This window comes from Trichoplusia ni, chromosome 1, assembly GCF_003590095.1.
Source record: "Trichoplusia ni isolate ovarian cell line Hi5 chromosome 1, tn1, whole genome shotgun sequence".
Lineage (NCBI taxonomy): Eukaryota > Metazoa > Arthropoda > Insecta > Lepidoptera > Noctuidae > Trichoplusia > Trichoplusia ni.
The window spans coordinates 4,395,034-4,411,270 of record NC_039478.1 but is presented as its reverse complement, the minus strand read 5'-3'; the positions used below and the strand labels follow the sequence as shown (position 1 = coordinate 4,411,270).

General features: G+C 36.1%; 1 protein-coding gene across 1 annotated transcript in view; it reads left to right on the top strand.

Annotated features, from left to right (window-relative positions):
- The window catches only part of LOC113508960 (6-phosphofructo-2-kinase/fructose-2,6-bisphosphatase-like), a 29,447-nt gene extending 15,848 nt beyond the window's left edge, over positions 1–13,599 (top strand). The window contains exons 3-9 of the mRNA XM_026892177.1: positions 959–1,093; positions 3,799–3,959; positions 4,783–5,172; positions 7,043–7,264; positions 10,003–10,237; positions 10,630–10,757; positions 12,167–13,599. Of these exons, the coding sequence (XP_026747978.1) occupies positions 959–1,093; positions 3,799–3,959; positions 4,783–5,172; positions 7,043–7,264; positions 10,003–10,237; positions 10,630–10,757; positions 12,167–12,274 (1,379 nt within the window). The 3' untranslated portion in view covers positions 12,275–13,599. The remainder of the gene's footprint in view (positions 1–958; positions 1,094–3,798; positions 3,960–4,782; positions 5,173–7,042; positions 7,265–10,002; positions 10,238–10,629; positions 10,758–12,166) is intronic.
- The last annotated feature ends 2,638 nt before the right edge of the window (positions 13,600–16,237 follow it).

Sequence of the window (16,237 nt, the reverse complement as noted above, 5' to 3'; positions counted from 1 at the left end):
CTTATCTACTGAGAATAAGATTCGCTGTAACTCTACCGGGTTTAACGGAAATAATCTTAGACCTTGATCTATTCAGCTTGATCTACATATTTTTATTTTATCAATTTATGTCAACGGCTAAGGTTGAAACTTTTAAAACCTTACTAAATTATACACATGTTCATAAAGTAGATCTAGATCTGTCAAGAATGTCAAGATGGTTTCTTTTTTATAAAATGAATGTGTTAGTTTAAAGACGCTGATGAGTCTCGTGCTGTCTCTCTCATTTCAAAGGGCAAACAAGAGACAGATGCAAACAAACTTCCTTTAATATTCCGATTCACAATAGGAATTAAAAATAAATATCAATAATTAGAAGACATTACGTGAAAGTCTTAATCCCACATATCTACGTATACTTACACTACACTATCCTGTATCTTTGGTTTATCCCCTTCCAACTGACACCAAGTTGCATTTGTTTACGTAAATAGAATAACATGAGTTAATTGTTATCAGTTTGACCCGGACTCGAAACTAAGGTTAATGTTACCGATAGATATTCGCTAATGAATGTCTAGCCATGTTTTTAGACTAAACTAACAAATATCTATTCTTGGAACTAATTGTGCGTTAATTAGACACGCCTTCGCAATTAATTGGTTGGTCCTTTCGTAATTTAGACGTCACGAGATAATAGTTTGATTGTTTGCTGGTAGAAAACAGGACAAACGCACAATTCGCACTTTGTATTAAAGTAATTTAGCATAATAAGTTACGATTTATGACGATATTTTTAAACATGGAACGCTATGAAATACTTTTTGGTCCTAACGTTCAGAAAGGACCAATAAAACTTTTTGTTTATTAATAGTATCAGATATTTCTTGAATAGTTCTTTGTAACTGAAGTTTACTAGTATTGAGTACTTCACCGGACTATTATTACACAATAACATTTATCAATTGTTTTGTTGTAGCATCGATGCGCTCTCGCCGCATCAGCCAGTTTGCGCCTCTGCTGATAGCGCTGGTGGGCCTGCCGGCGCGCGGCAAGAGCCAGCTCGCTCACAGGCTCTCCAGACATCTCAACTGGAATGGAGAGAGCACTAAAGGTAACAAAAATCATTTATTTACATAATATAAAAAAGGTTTTACTACTAAACTTCCAGGTAGGTACGTAGGTAGTAGGAAAGTGATTGACTGAAAAAGGTCATGCAAAACATGGCCTTTTCAGGCTCTCTCGAAACAAATTGCCATAGAAGAATATTTTACACAGAAAACCAACAAAAAAGTAAATAAAGATCATGCTAAAAGGAAAAGCTTTATTTGCTTACAATGTAGCTACAAATACTCGTTTCATACAAAAAGTTACCTAGTACATGCGCTATCAAAAAATTATATGCGAAGATAAAATCTGAAAAGTTTAGGGGACAAAGATTGATTGATGTTGTACAAAGTCAAGTTTGAACAGTTTAAAAACACTTTTTGTGATCCGTCATCATTGGGTTTTTAAATTAGATAATAATCCGATGAATTGCAGATTCTATCTGAAATCTTTGATAATAAAAGATAAGCTTTTATACAAACAACGTATGTACAGATGTGGCTTTAAAAAAGTATTTGATTAATTGCTTTGTTTGTGGGGGTGCGTTTTATTGATAAACATAATTGATCACACGATACGGTAATTAAAGAGAAAGAAACCTTATCTTAGAGTATTTAGACTTTCTTTAGTATAAACAACTTTGCACTTCTGTGCCTAACACCACCTCTTTAGTTGTGGCAGAGGGATGTCGATTTACGCTGCGTGTGCGCCCGAGTTGCAATTCCAAATCTTACCAAGTATGAAAGGCATAATTTTCTTTTAGCTGTCCCTTATCTATTCCTAAAGTAGAAGATATGACAGCTTGCTACCCTGTGGAGTTTGCTTCGCTGTTTCTTCTTCACAGCTAAAGCAATCAGGACGCGATGACGGGCTAGCGGTACGGAGTGCTCTCTATATAATATGATTCTTCGACGTTCAAAAACTGCTACATAGTAGTCTACGATTTTGTATCACGTGCTTATTAGCAAACCGACAATTTAATACAATATACATAGAATCATACTATTTAGATCTTAACAGTATTTTAAAATAAGGAAGCTAAGTATTTAGAGACAGTATTACAACATCAGGTTTTCACACATCACGCGATAATATTTACAAGAACAGAATCGAGTTTATTTGCTTGGAATACTGAAGAATGTTTACCTATTGATTATAGGGAGGCAGTTAAGTAACTTACAAACACAACAACTGTGTACAGTCTACAACGAAAGTTGGTTAACACAGTCAGAGTAATATCTTAAAATTTGACTAGTAGTCATTGCGTTATTCGAGTTCGGCGTTTAGTTTAGATTTCTAAATTTGTATAAGAAATCTAGAATTAAATCAATATAAAGCCCGCACAAAGCACGATGGACTTGTGTCGTTGTGCAATTAAACGAGTAGTGTTTTTGGCGCCGGCGACTTTCACAATAGCGTACCTTACTCCTTATTTCCGAATAAGAAATCACCAAATGACTCTTCCCACTTTGGTTTAAGCGAGATTGAGGGTTAGACTTAAATTGTCTAAAACCCACCTATAAGTATTCCTTTGCTCTTTGCGCACCGAAGCTTCGGACAAACCCGCTGGTCCAATCTTTCATATGCGTAGTCCATAACTACTCTCACCAACTTGTTTTGCTGATTGTTCCCACATACATACACAATAAACACAGGCCGTGACCTACATGTAGACATCTCTCATCTCAACGTTTCAGTCATATATCTCACTGATTAAGACGAGAACTCCATCTTGATAAAAACTGGCCCAATTGTAGAACAACTTGCAATTGACTCAGTCACGCAAAATTGTTTGCTTTGTGAACAGAAGTATAAATGTTATATGATATGAGGCAGACGTAAACATATTATGCAATGCACAGACAGATCACATTAATTAATGTTAGCTAAAGTAAATATTGCTATGCAATGTAGTGTTAGGTGACTTCAGATGCTTCAATCGTTTGACGAGATACGTTTTCCAGCAATATACTTAATGTAATGAAAGATTAAAAATTGTATACTAAGTTCAAAATGTTGGTATTCAATTCCCCCGCCCACAGCTGGACGAAGGGTTCTCTCAAATACCACCAACTGTATATGGGCCTCAATACCTAAGCAGTTTCTGCTTAGGTATTGAGGCCCGTAGACATAGCAAGCCTCTTTCTTTCATTCTTAAAATCGTGTAGTTTTTCTTCTACAATTTTTCAGACCTACCCATGGCAACTTGCAAAATAACAAATCCTTTGTGAAGGTGCTTTAGGTAATACGTTATGTAACAGTTGCAACGTAACCGTCTCAAGGCAGCTCACTTTGCTTGTTAAACAAGGAGCGATTGTTCTAGGTAAACCTCAACGCTATTGAAACGTAACGAACTTGATGAAATGTAAATAAACGCTCAAATCTGGAAAAGACTTGGTTATTTTAATAGATGTACTAAACATTTAGCATAAATACTATGATAATTTTTGGTCCTTTGAGTCATAAATATTTTGATACATCCCTTGGAGCTTACCAACATCTCCCAAAAGCAAGACTCATGTCGTTTCGACGTGAGTAATAGCACACTATATGACACAAACCGTCTATTTAGCCTAACTGCAACAGTCTTACTTGAAGAAATTATGGTAGATCCTCTGACCTAACCAACAAAAGGGCAGGCTCCTCTTTCAATAGCTATTAAATTACAATTTAGGAGTAACCCAACAATCCTAATGTATAATTTGTTCCCAGTGTTCGACTGCAGCGAGTACCGTCGCCGCCACATGGCGCTGTACGGCAGCCATGACATTTTCCGCGCTGACAACGCTCAAGGTTCGGCCATACGCCGCCAGAGCGCGCGCGAGGCCGTCCAGGACGCCGTGCTGTGGCTGAAGGATGGAAACAGTGTCGCTGTAAGTAGAAAAGCAGAGCAAAAAGTTTTTATTTGAAATGTGGCCTTTTTCAAGATCTTTTTAAACCATTAATATTAGTAAGTCTAATTGGGCAGCTCCTAAATGATATTCTTACGGCAACCGGCAAAAAAAATATTGCTTACGAAACTTCAGATTAGTGAAAGTGCCGGTTTGCCCAGCTGTCATGGAGGTAGATTTGATAAACTGTAGATGACCGTCTATTTAACTATGTTTGGGCTGGTACCAAGAACGTAGTGGCTTAGTATACCAAGTGGGATGATTTCATCATAGCGTAATATTGAAGTAGTACAGATAAAAGCTGTAAACTTTTATAGCTGTGACATATGTACGTCAACGTAGCCCATATTGACGTATAATACCTAACTTCAGATAGCAGTAGGTACCGAATTTGCACTAACTACGCGTTCTTAATTACTTATTATTATTAAAAGATTATTTCATCATCGTGTTGATAGAATACCGATTTAGATGATAAGTTAACTTTATTATCTTAATTATATGTTATTCATATAACTATAGTCATCATTATAAACATATGGTGATAAGATATTAATCACAAATAACATAATTTTGGGAGTTTATGACTGTTTTCGGCCACACCCACGTTCTAGTCTTTTTCTTTGTATTAAATTATCAGCTTGTCTTGTTTAAATGAAGCATTAAATTTAAACATCTTGCCTAAATTATTTTTCACTTTTATATGCTGCGCTTGTACGAACACAACTTGTCTATAGATCTAGGTTTTTCGAACCCTTCCCAAACATACCCTTAAGGGTTTAAACAATTAGTTCTGATCTTCCAGATATTTGACGGCACCAATATCACGAGGGAACAGCGTCGCGAGCTGAGCGAGTATTGCCTCTCCGACATGGGCTTCAGAATCCTCTTCATCGAATGCGTATGCGAGGACCAAGAACTGCTTGAACGCAACATCATCGAGATCCTCCGCTACTCAGCTGACTACAAGTCTATGAGCGAGGAAGAAGCCGTCGACGATTTAAGGAAGAAGATGGAACATTACATGAGGCAGTACGAACCTATTGACTCAGACTTGGAGACTATCAGCTTTGTGCGTGTGGAGAATATGGGCGAGACCGTCACTGCTCATAAGGTGGCTGGGCAAAAGGAATCCGGGATCCTGGGGTACCTGTCCGGGATGAGAGGATCGCCGCAGACTTTGTACTTTACCAGGGTAAGTTTTTTATACCTAATGTCCATACGCAATGCCCGCTTTCTACAAAGCTTAAATCAAGTTGAAGACCACTCAACTCGTTTGTCGGCCGATATCAAAAAACGATAACAGACCTATTAAACTATCGTTCGATAAAAAATCTGTAGGATGCAGAGGACTTTTAGAAGTACCTATTAGAAAATACAGGAAACGCTTTACGATGTTTTGCAAGTAGAGTTTTCCAAACGATTGACTAAAAATGAACGACAAACCAACCATTTTATATGAAGTTTTAGCTAATGGTCAGAAATGACGTGAGTTCGTAGAAAAACATGGTAATTGCAATCGATTATATTAAACATAACCTCCAAGTTGGAAGCCATATTTGTTATTGCATTCGATACGTTTACGTAATGTGTTATACCGGATATTATCGTTTTTATCGCTACTGATTCATATGCGTGTAAATTATTGATAGATTATAACTATTTTAGATAGCTTACACTTGCATAAACATGTTTTCCTGAATGCAGTTTATTTTGAGGCAGTCGCCATTTCATTTCGTCGCCCCACGCGGCGTCAATCATAACAGCATGCTGCAATTTTGTTTACAATATAAACTTCAATGGCGTGAGGTAAATAGGAAATATTTTGATGAAAACTAAATTTAATTCTTTAAAGAAGTATGACTCACTTAAAATACCCAAAATAAGTCTAGTCTTCGAAGAGCAGGTAAATTATTCAGACTTCTTAACTAAGAATTATTGACAAAGATTCCACCTTGAACAATGACAATGTAAAATACATTTAAAGGTTAGCAATGTAGGGCACGATTCCAACTGTTCTAGCAATATGTTATAAATTTGTAATGAAAACACTTGTACAAAGTACTATGTGAAATAAGAAATTAAAAATTGGGTTACTGAGGTTTAAAAGTTCAGTGGCTCCAAGACATCAAATTGCTCGGTGTTAGAGAATCCAGTGAGATTTCAGTCGATGCCAACATAGTTTAGTAAACAGCGAAAGAAGTTTCTAGTTCCATTGATTCCCGAATATGTAACGTTATTGTGGAGAGCCCGAGGTGTTACTACAACTGACCAGAATATATTTAAGGAAACTGCTAGACCGAAGAATTAGTTCCTAGTTCTTCACGATTCTCGAATATATCCAATACACATTTGTCGTCATAGCCCACGTCACTTAAAAGTCCATCCACAAACATTTGCCAAGTGCGTCAGACAACAATCTAGGTAATAAGTACGATCAGGAAGTTCTAGTTACTACAGCTACTGAATATGTATTTCTAAATACTTATATCAGTATTAAAATACAAAGATCTTTGTGTAAGAACGATTAAATATAACGCTTTACGTAAAACGCCGAGTTTATTTAAAGCATCTTCAATATGTTTCCAGTTTTCCAGTCGCTACAGACTAAATATAATATTGGATAACACGCCAAAGTCGCTATGTCAGTCCTTGGATCACCTTAATTTGTATGTCGTGTCGCGACTGTTTCACAGAAATAAATCTTAGAGATAATAGTAGGGTAGTGCAACCGTCAAGTTTGGCTCAAACATCGCGTAAGAGGAAAATCGTTTCAATATTTTAAGATTTCAAGGAATAACTTTCCTTAAGATTTCAAGGAATTAAAACGAAAATTATAGATTACAGAAATGGTCACAGATTAGGCTGTCTACTTTCATTTTAAATTTGTTACTGATTTTCAGTTTATCGGTAATCTACATTGTTTAATCGTTTCCTCAAAAAGTAGCAGCAATTGTGATTTTTTCTTAGTTGGGCAAATATATTTTCCAAAACTGGTCGGATACCTCTAAGTTGCATGCATATTTTCCTATCAGATACTAATTCTATACTAATTGTCCCTCTAGCACGGTGAGAGCGAGTATAATGTCCTTGGCCGCATCGGTGGTGACGCGTCTCTCTCCCCTCGCGGGCTGCTGTACGCTCAAGCACTCGCAGACCACATGAACGCGCTTGGCTGCCGCGACCACATGACTGTCTGGACCTCGGAGAGATGGCGCACCAAGCAGACAGCTGCCGACATTAGGGCGCCCAAGAGAACTGTCCGGGCACTCAATGAGTTGGATGCTGTAAGTATATTTTGATTATTTTTTGTTTGGGGGCACGGCAGTCCAATGCGCCAAGTTAAACCAATTCTTTAGGTTTATTGTGCCTGCTTGAAGTATCCTTTTGTATGTGACTAAAACTGTCTTGTTCGTTACGAACTAAAAGCTTAATTAATACCATGACAAATTGTTAAAGCAGGAAAAAGAGTTTTTAAAAGGTTTTTTTCCAATAGCATACTTGAATTTCTTTGAAACACTTAAGTTCTCATTAAACGACACGGCACACAGTTCATAGAAAAATATGGCACCAGAAACCATTAGGTACGTTCGCGTTTTATTGTAATTAACTTCGTGGAAAAGCGACATTAAGTTAAATTACATTTCACTTTTGTTAAGCGAAGAATGAATATTCATAAAAATATGTGGTAGTAATTAAAGCTTCAAAGAACTAAGTGTGTGCTAAATTTCCATTGCAGGGATGTCCAACATAAATAAATGTTGGGGAAAGTTTTCATTAAAATCACAATTTTTATGCTGAAATTAGATTCTGAATCTGTGTGAAGGGAATTAATTATAGTAGTAATAATCTCGGTCCAGCGAGCACATGGTATCCATCCGATACATTACCACAATGACGCATTAGCTTATCCTATAAATAAAAGTTATCGGTTACACGAGTTCAACGATCGAATAACTGTCAAGGCTCAATGGGAAAATACTATTTTTTGTATTTATTACATATAAATATAGCTATCTGCGATCAAAATCCTTGATCACGCATGTGCCCGAAATGTATTTGACAGTCACCTATTTTGCGGATCGCGACCCCCATTGATTGTGTATGGAGTACCCATACATTTTCAGGCCGCCTCCTATAAACGCAATAAGCCCTAAATGCTACGCTGACATCTGCTCACCTGAGACCCCAATAGGTTTTCGTAAAAGACTCGCGCCACAGCGTATCGGGCGCTTGTATGTGTGTGTGCTACCTATAGCGGCAATATAAGCCATAGTAAGAACTACTACTAGGCTCTTGACAATTAAAATAACGCGCAAATAACGTAATCTTATTTAATGAGAGATCTTAAAATTTGATCCGTTAAAATTGCTGAGACATGTTTCAAAGCTAGATAGGCAAATAATGGTATTAATTAAAAGGATAATCGATTGATAAAGTTGTTTGTTTTAAGTATGGAAAATCTTTGATTAGTCATAATTCGATCACCATTACATGGTGATAATAAAAGCATTGCTTAAATTGTTATTTTCTATTGATAACCGATTGTTCAATTAAATAAATAATAGTAGCCGCGTGCCTATTAATTTATGGATATCCATACCTAGATAGCATATCTAGAGATAATTTCCACAGATAATTATTATGATCGCTCATATTAATTGCAAAATGTAGCAATTATTTTGTCTACGATAAGCTTCTGTCAACTTTCACATAATAAAGATATTTAAAAACAAATTTATTTCGAATTATCGATATATGTTGTAGATATGTAATAAATATAGATATATTATACAAATAGAATTTACGTTTTAATCTACAACAAGAAGTTAAAATATTCATTTTGGTTGACTGGTAGTCTCTCATCTTGCATTAAGTCAGCCATTTTACTTATTTGTATAAGAAGTATTAAATAAATAAATAAAACATTCATAAAATACAAAACACTTTACAAAATCTCACAGCTTTATAAAATGTGGACAGAACATATATTATGACCTATTAGCGTTTTCATTAAATATAATATATTGCGAGAAATGCGAACTTGGCTTTCAGATTGCGTTTGATTTACTGCGTAGGCACGTCTGTGCGACCTATATTAAATGACGTCACTAGCCGGCATTAATACTAGTGTCATCGGAAAAGTACTAGTTCTCTATCAATTTTCAACGAAGTGAATCTATTTATTGTCAACGATATAAGTGAGATAAAATCGCAACATTGACATTGAAATGTTATAAATAGCAAAAAGTCTGTTCATTCACATTGAACAATCTGATTTGAGCCGGATAGAATGGAAAATGTCTCAATATATACTTTGGAAGTATTAATAGATTTAGGCCGTTTACAAACTTTATTTATTTGACAATCAATTTTACCAGGACTCATTTTTTTCACGATATTTTTTATTCCGCAGTAATTAAAACGTAAAACATAAACTGCATATCATTCTAAATAAAATATTATGTTCTGATCCAAATAGGGCTATATCGTATCTATAGCCAAATATTTAGACATTGATTAATTGTAAAATTAAATGCTCACGTGTACGTTAACGAGGTGATATTTTTCTGTGCACATGGTAAACATCGTGCTTTTGTATATAAAAAAATAGATACTCAATACCGTATTATTATACATCCTATAACATGATTTCGACCAGTACTGGCACATCACAGATTAAGGAAGAATAGGAAAAGCCCTGCAGTGCGTAAAATAGCTTAAAAAAAGCTAAAACTAGACTAGAAAAACGATCTTTGAAAGTTACCTCAATAATTAACAATGATCTTGTTGCTAAGAAGGAAGACCTCGCCAGGTGTTTCCATATCTGACATTTTTTAAATTACAGTTAATTCAGGGCCTGACTTAGCTTGAAAGACCGAATCATACATCAACCGGGCGAAAGGAAGAATAATACATATCTTATTGCACAAGCCCTCCAACCTTTTAGAATTCAAGGATCAATTACATTACAACTATAGCTACAAATCAACCAAACCACTAAACATAATTCTCTCTTCCCCAGGGTATCTGCGAAGGCCTAACATACGAAGAGATGCAAGAACGATTCCCGCAAGAGTTCGCCTGGCGAGACCAGGACAAGCTTCGCTACCGGTACCCATGGGGCGAGTCGTACATCGACATCATGACGCGGCTGAGACCAGCTCTGTCGGCGTTGGAGGATGAGCATAATGTTGTGGTGGTCGGGCATCAGGCAGTACTGCGGTGCATGTTGGGATACTTCTTGGATGCTAAGCTTGGTGAGTTTGTCTTTGTACTTCTGCTATTCCATTTTATCTTATTATTGTAATGTTTTCGTCATGGAAATATGGAATAGTGATTTGTATGAGTTTATGCTACTTTATCCCCTTCATCTATCAGATTACGTTTAAACCTTAGATATCATTGTAAAATTGTGAATACTGTCTATTTGTGACACTTTTTGTAGTTGCTATCCTTAAATCTTAATAATCTAATCTTGAATTCACTTCAGACGTAATGTCGAAAAATAGACTTTTCTTTATGATAGTCAAATCTGGATAACCTTTGAATTCAGCTACGTCATGTCACATGGGCTGATGAAACAGATTTCCCAGTTCCTTTCCCCTGAAAATCACAAACACCTTTTCATCTACTTCTTCATTATTTACAGATGAGTTACCGTACATGAACGTGCCACTCCATACCATCGTCAAGCTGACGTCATACGGCTACAAGTACAAGATTGAGATGATCAAGCTCCCAGTGGACTGCGTCGACACGCACCGCATGCAGCCCAAGGTATGTACCAGCTTTTTTCAAAAGAGAAATGTCACAAGACACTTTTTGGTTTGTGTTACTAAAGTAAACCTTTTGTGTGTCGAAATAAAGGACAGATTCATTCGTTACCGATTTTAAGTAGGCACAAACAGACAAACAGTTCCAAACTCTTTAGTAGTTTAAACTGATCTAATGTCCTCGTACCGTTGTAAGCTTCATCTGCCTTGCAGCCACACTGCATCAATGAATTAGGAACAAGTTTTAAATATATGTCTTTTATAGGTACGAAAAAAAATAGGCGTAAATATGATGATATCGTATTATTTTTTAGATAATAACTTCGCTATCAGGCTGTATTAAACAATCTGATCCGAATCAGTCCATTTAGACGTTTCTAGAACTATCGCTTACCGAACATTTCCATCAAATATTTTGGTCTTATTGCCAAAAAATTTGCATCGTTACGTATTGCAATTACGCAATCCCTACTTCGAATGTGACCGTCAAACGTAAAACAAACTTATCTATACCATTGCCTAAATAGTTAGCATAACTGTCATCACATTTGAAACTGTCACTTTGACATTTCAAATGTTCCTTTTGACATTAGCTCATATTTTCGCCGATCGCATTGATAAGTTTGTACAAGGACGTGCCACGCATAGTACATTCTACATATATGCCTACAGTAATAAGTAGTTACATAATGCAATGGCGCCTAAAACTATAATTAGAATTTGTTTGGTTAGTTACCTAATCGGCTTAGTAAATATGCTCGAACATTAACGACATTACGTTTGTCACAGAAGTTAGGTTATTTCGTATTTTATTTATATTAGTTTGAACATAAATAATTAAGGATTTATATGAATTCAGGCAGGATTTTTCAGGTGGGTTTACATTATCCAATCCAATATTCTAAAATCATTTTTTTTTATTTATCGGTCATTTTGTGACCATAGAGTCCCAGTTAGTTCAGCACCAAAATACTGTTTCAGATTTCAATGTAACAGTTTTCACGACCAGCACGTTTTTCCAAATCCACATTTCTAAAATAGAGTTGGCAAGTTTTATTTAAGCGTGACACGTGTGCATAGCAAACGTGATCCACGACTTTACAATTTATTTGAGCGTATCATACGATCACACGTTTTTTATTGCCTTGAGCTTTGATTCCAAGAGTTTTTCAGACTGTCGCGTTGATAAAAGCCATAAAAAGATATAAAAATCCTTTGTATTATAATGGTAAAAAGATTACATTTTGAGTTATTATACTCATGATATAAATTAACTTTGATTACGACTGTCAGGTGATCATTTTTTTGACAGATTACCTTAATGTCTTTACAAAGGTTCAAAATCTTTAATCATGTGACTTGGTATGTTAACAAGAATATTATCTATAACAACCTTTTTTGTATTTGTTCCAGAACTGCTCCATCAGCAGGACCACAGCCGACGCTCTAGTAACGGTTCCCTCTCACTACGACACGCTTCCCTCGAACTTGTGGCAGGCTCCCAACGAGGCGCAGCTCTAGGCCTCGGCCGGGGCCCGCGCGCCCGCACTACCGCAGCAGCATTAGGCCTAAGGCCAGCCCCGAGGCCCACACGGCAGTCCTCGGCATGAAAAACCTTGGACTAGGAGAGCACGACACGCCAAGACGTCAGGAGTCTAGCGATCTCTAAAGAAAGACTGGTGTGAGTGAGTTCACCGATTGCTTTACACGTTTACCTATACGTTAACACGCACCCCGTACAATACCCATTAGGTTATATTAGTTTAGTGCCAGACACTTACCTGCTAAGCTCAATTAAATTCGTACAAAATTAATTGTAAATGATGAAACACTCTGTGTGAATCTTCCAACATTTTACTTATAAGACTGAACGAGTGGATTATTCGAATCAATTTCACCTATTATAACTGTGTTCTTGAGTATTGGTATATGTTGCTATGTTATTCGCATCTGACGCTAACTGACAAACATACATATCTCTATATACTAGCAACAAATATATCAAAAATTGCGTCAGAATAACGTTGAATAGATAGCAGCTTGTATCTCGTAGGACGTAAAGTATCCAGATTTATTTTAGTTTTTAGTTAGCCACTAAACTAAGTATAGATTGTATTAAACATTCAGTTAACTCTATATTCCTTATTTCTAGCTCTAATTAAAATTAAGTTTTGCTATGAAACGGATAATTGTCTATGTTTATTTCGCTAATGCTATGTAATAGTCAATGGCGGATACAGGGTTGCTAAACCGAAAAATGTTAAAGTTTGATTTTGTATCAATTGTAATCAAAGGCTTTTGAAAGATTCGCTTAGTGTTTCTGTTCACTGTGCTAAACGAAAATCTTGAGTAAATCTCGCATTTTCGAAGTCACAACTTGAAGTGTATGGATGTGACATTCCTATTCGACTAGTGACGTGACTTTGACATGTCAGTTACATACATTTGAACTTTTAGAACGCTTAGATAACTTTAACTTGTCTACAAACCCTGGATCCGCCACTGGTACCTAATAGTGTAACGTCACTTATCGTGTGAATCATTAGCTCATCGTAAGCCGGGATTTGTTTCGCAATCTTACTTTATTACGGGCTATCTTGCTTACTAAACTAATGTATTTGATAGAAAATGAATGATAAGTACCTAATTTTAGTTCAATCTAAGTTATTAGAAACTCGGAAGTACTTAGAGGGATAGTTTTTTGATGGCCGGAGTTAGTGTAAGTTGTAGGTAAGTCAATTAGAATAGACTGCCTTCTTGGTTTTTAAGCCTTGGAATATGACATGTTAATAAATGATTATCAACTGTCTTTGGATGTATTTTTGTAATAAATAGTATGATAATTATGTGGTTGTTTTTTTGAAAATTATTATCATCGTGATCATCATTTTTTTACAGGAATCCCTAAGGAGTGTAATATTTTCTTTTTTAACACCTTTTTTTTTTGAAATATCGATATAATCACTGCAAAAGACACTGGCAACACTTGTTTTAAAAAAGAGTAATATTCTTGTTTTATGAAGTTAAGTTCCACTTTTATGTTTTTGGGACATAATACTGAAAAAAAGGGCAAGTAATTATTCGAAACCCGTTATGGTCTAAATCCGGAACACCGCTGTGATTAAAAACGTTGGATAAAACGCTGCCAGACAAGAAACGTAGACGGGATCACGTTAGGCGAATGGATAGTTGCCGATGGCGAAGTTCACCACTAGGCCGACCCTGGAAACGGTGGCGAGATGATTTTAACTTACACCTTGATAATTGGGAAGCGGATTTTTTTTTCTTAATCCTCTTTTCTATTTCCGATTAATTTCGTTGCGTGTTCCAGGGCGATTAATTGTTTTCCCCTGGGACATACCGAACTTAAGTGTTTCGGTGGTTCTTATTGGTTTCATTGTAGATCCTGGCTTACAGGAGTTGTTCCAAGAGACGTGACATGGATTTTTTTTTAATAGGAAAACCCGTCGATCCGAGTCAACCTAAGCTAAAAGCTTTATTCTTTTATTTTCCAATAGGACAAGTTATATTGAAAAGTAGTAGTCCTTATCAGTCTCTATTATATTTTTGTTTACTCAAATTCAAGTTACCCTCACGTATTTGTTGAGCTGCCTAATAAGTTAGACTTCTGAGAGGAAAGGAAAATTTAAGTCTTGAGTTGTCAAGTTCTAATAGGTCGGTAAATACGCGGGCTCAAATTGACATACATCTGTAGATACACGGTCCACCAATATTTAATGGGACAGCAAACACGTTCAGTGATTGAATAATATTTACTTACACATTACACAGATAATATGAATAACTAGCTGTTGCCCGCGACTTCGTCCCCGTGGGTAGAAGATATAAGTTATGATTTAGCTATACCTGCCCGGATTTTTTCACAATTTTCATTGTATCTTAGCTCCTATTAGTCACAGCGTGATGTTTTATAGCCTAAAGCCTTCCTCGATGAATAGTCTATTCAACACAAGAATAATTTTTCAATTTGGAACTACTCGTTCCTGAGATGAGCGCGTTCAAACAAACAAACAAACAAACTCTTCAGCTTTATATATTAGTATATATATATAGATTTAAGTATGAGTGTCTACTTTTTACATGCATTAATTTGATAGACGTCACACTACACCACCACACAGCTCGAATATGACTATACGGATAGCCGAAAAGTTGAGGTCATCACGTCAAACCCACTGTGCGCGACGTGTCGCGGGATCGAACCCCGCGTTGGACAAGCATTTGTGTGAATGTTTGTTCTGAATCTGGGTATAGACATCCAGACCTGTACGTAAGTAGCAGAATTGGGGCCCTGATATATTTGAAGTGCAGCTCTAACTTGAACTCATCTCACATGGTTTGAAATAAAACGAAGTATAAGGTAGACCAGTTAAAAGCAGAGCTCCGTAATTAATAAAACGTTACGAATTTATTTAAAAGTCGACACGATGTAATTATGACATCATTAAATACCTTTCCTTTCATAATTAAAAATAACTTAATTAGTTTCTCAAAAGCAATTATTGCTTACAAAAACAAATATTCAGAGTATTTAATTTGGTACGACTTTATTTCGAATAAAGGTAATTATTTTGGAATGTAGATCAGTATCAGGGTCGTCCGATTTTTTAAATCAAAAGCGGTCAAAACGTGTTTGTTATTCAAGTAGAACTGCTTCAATCTTTGATATGACTTAAAATGTACGTGTATCTCGTACAAACAATATTTTTACTTCAAGATTCTCATATATTGTTTAAATAACGGTATGGTGGTAATACAAAGTTCCAAACGTTATTGTCAAAACACGTAAGCAAAAACTAGCAAAAAATTCTACCTTTCTTTTTCCCAATATAAAACTATAATTGGTTCCCAGTCAAGGAAAATCACGGTAACATGTTTAAGTACCGCAGTTATGTAATTGGATTTTCCTTATTTCAATACCAATCGCATCCAGAGGGCATTGGACTAAGGAAAAAACAAAAAGCCTTGTTTTCAATGTCAGTACAAATAGAGGAAACTTGAATGAATAACACACTTCCAAAAAAGACCCTAGTAGTTAAACTTTGTCACCTAGCTTTCATAGCGAGCTTGTCCAAAGAAAACCCACATCTTCATCGATGATGCTTAATTAGGGATTCACCAAAGTGGTAACCTAACCTGGTCAGCTAACAACCTACGGTAAACTCGAATAAGACTATTTGAATGGGTATATTTTTTGCAGAATGGAACACTAATGATTTCAACCACACCAAAGGCTCTTTTTGGGGATACGTCATACTCACACCGACTTAAAACACCCTGAGCACCATCAACTGCTTGAGAAAGATTCAGGGTGGTCTCTAAATGAGTATCTGCATCAATTCTCTTGACATACAGCCACTTAGTATCCAAACAATTATCAACTGGTCTATTTCTTACAATCGATCTGCAAGCGACTCATTAGAAAGTGAGATTTTGAAATCAGAACCAGTTTAGGCCAAGTCA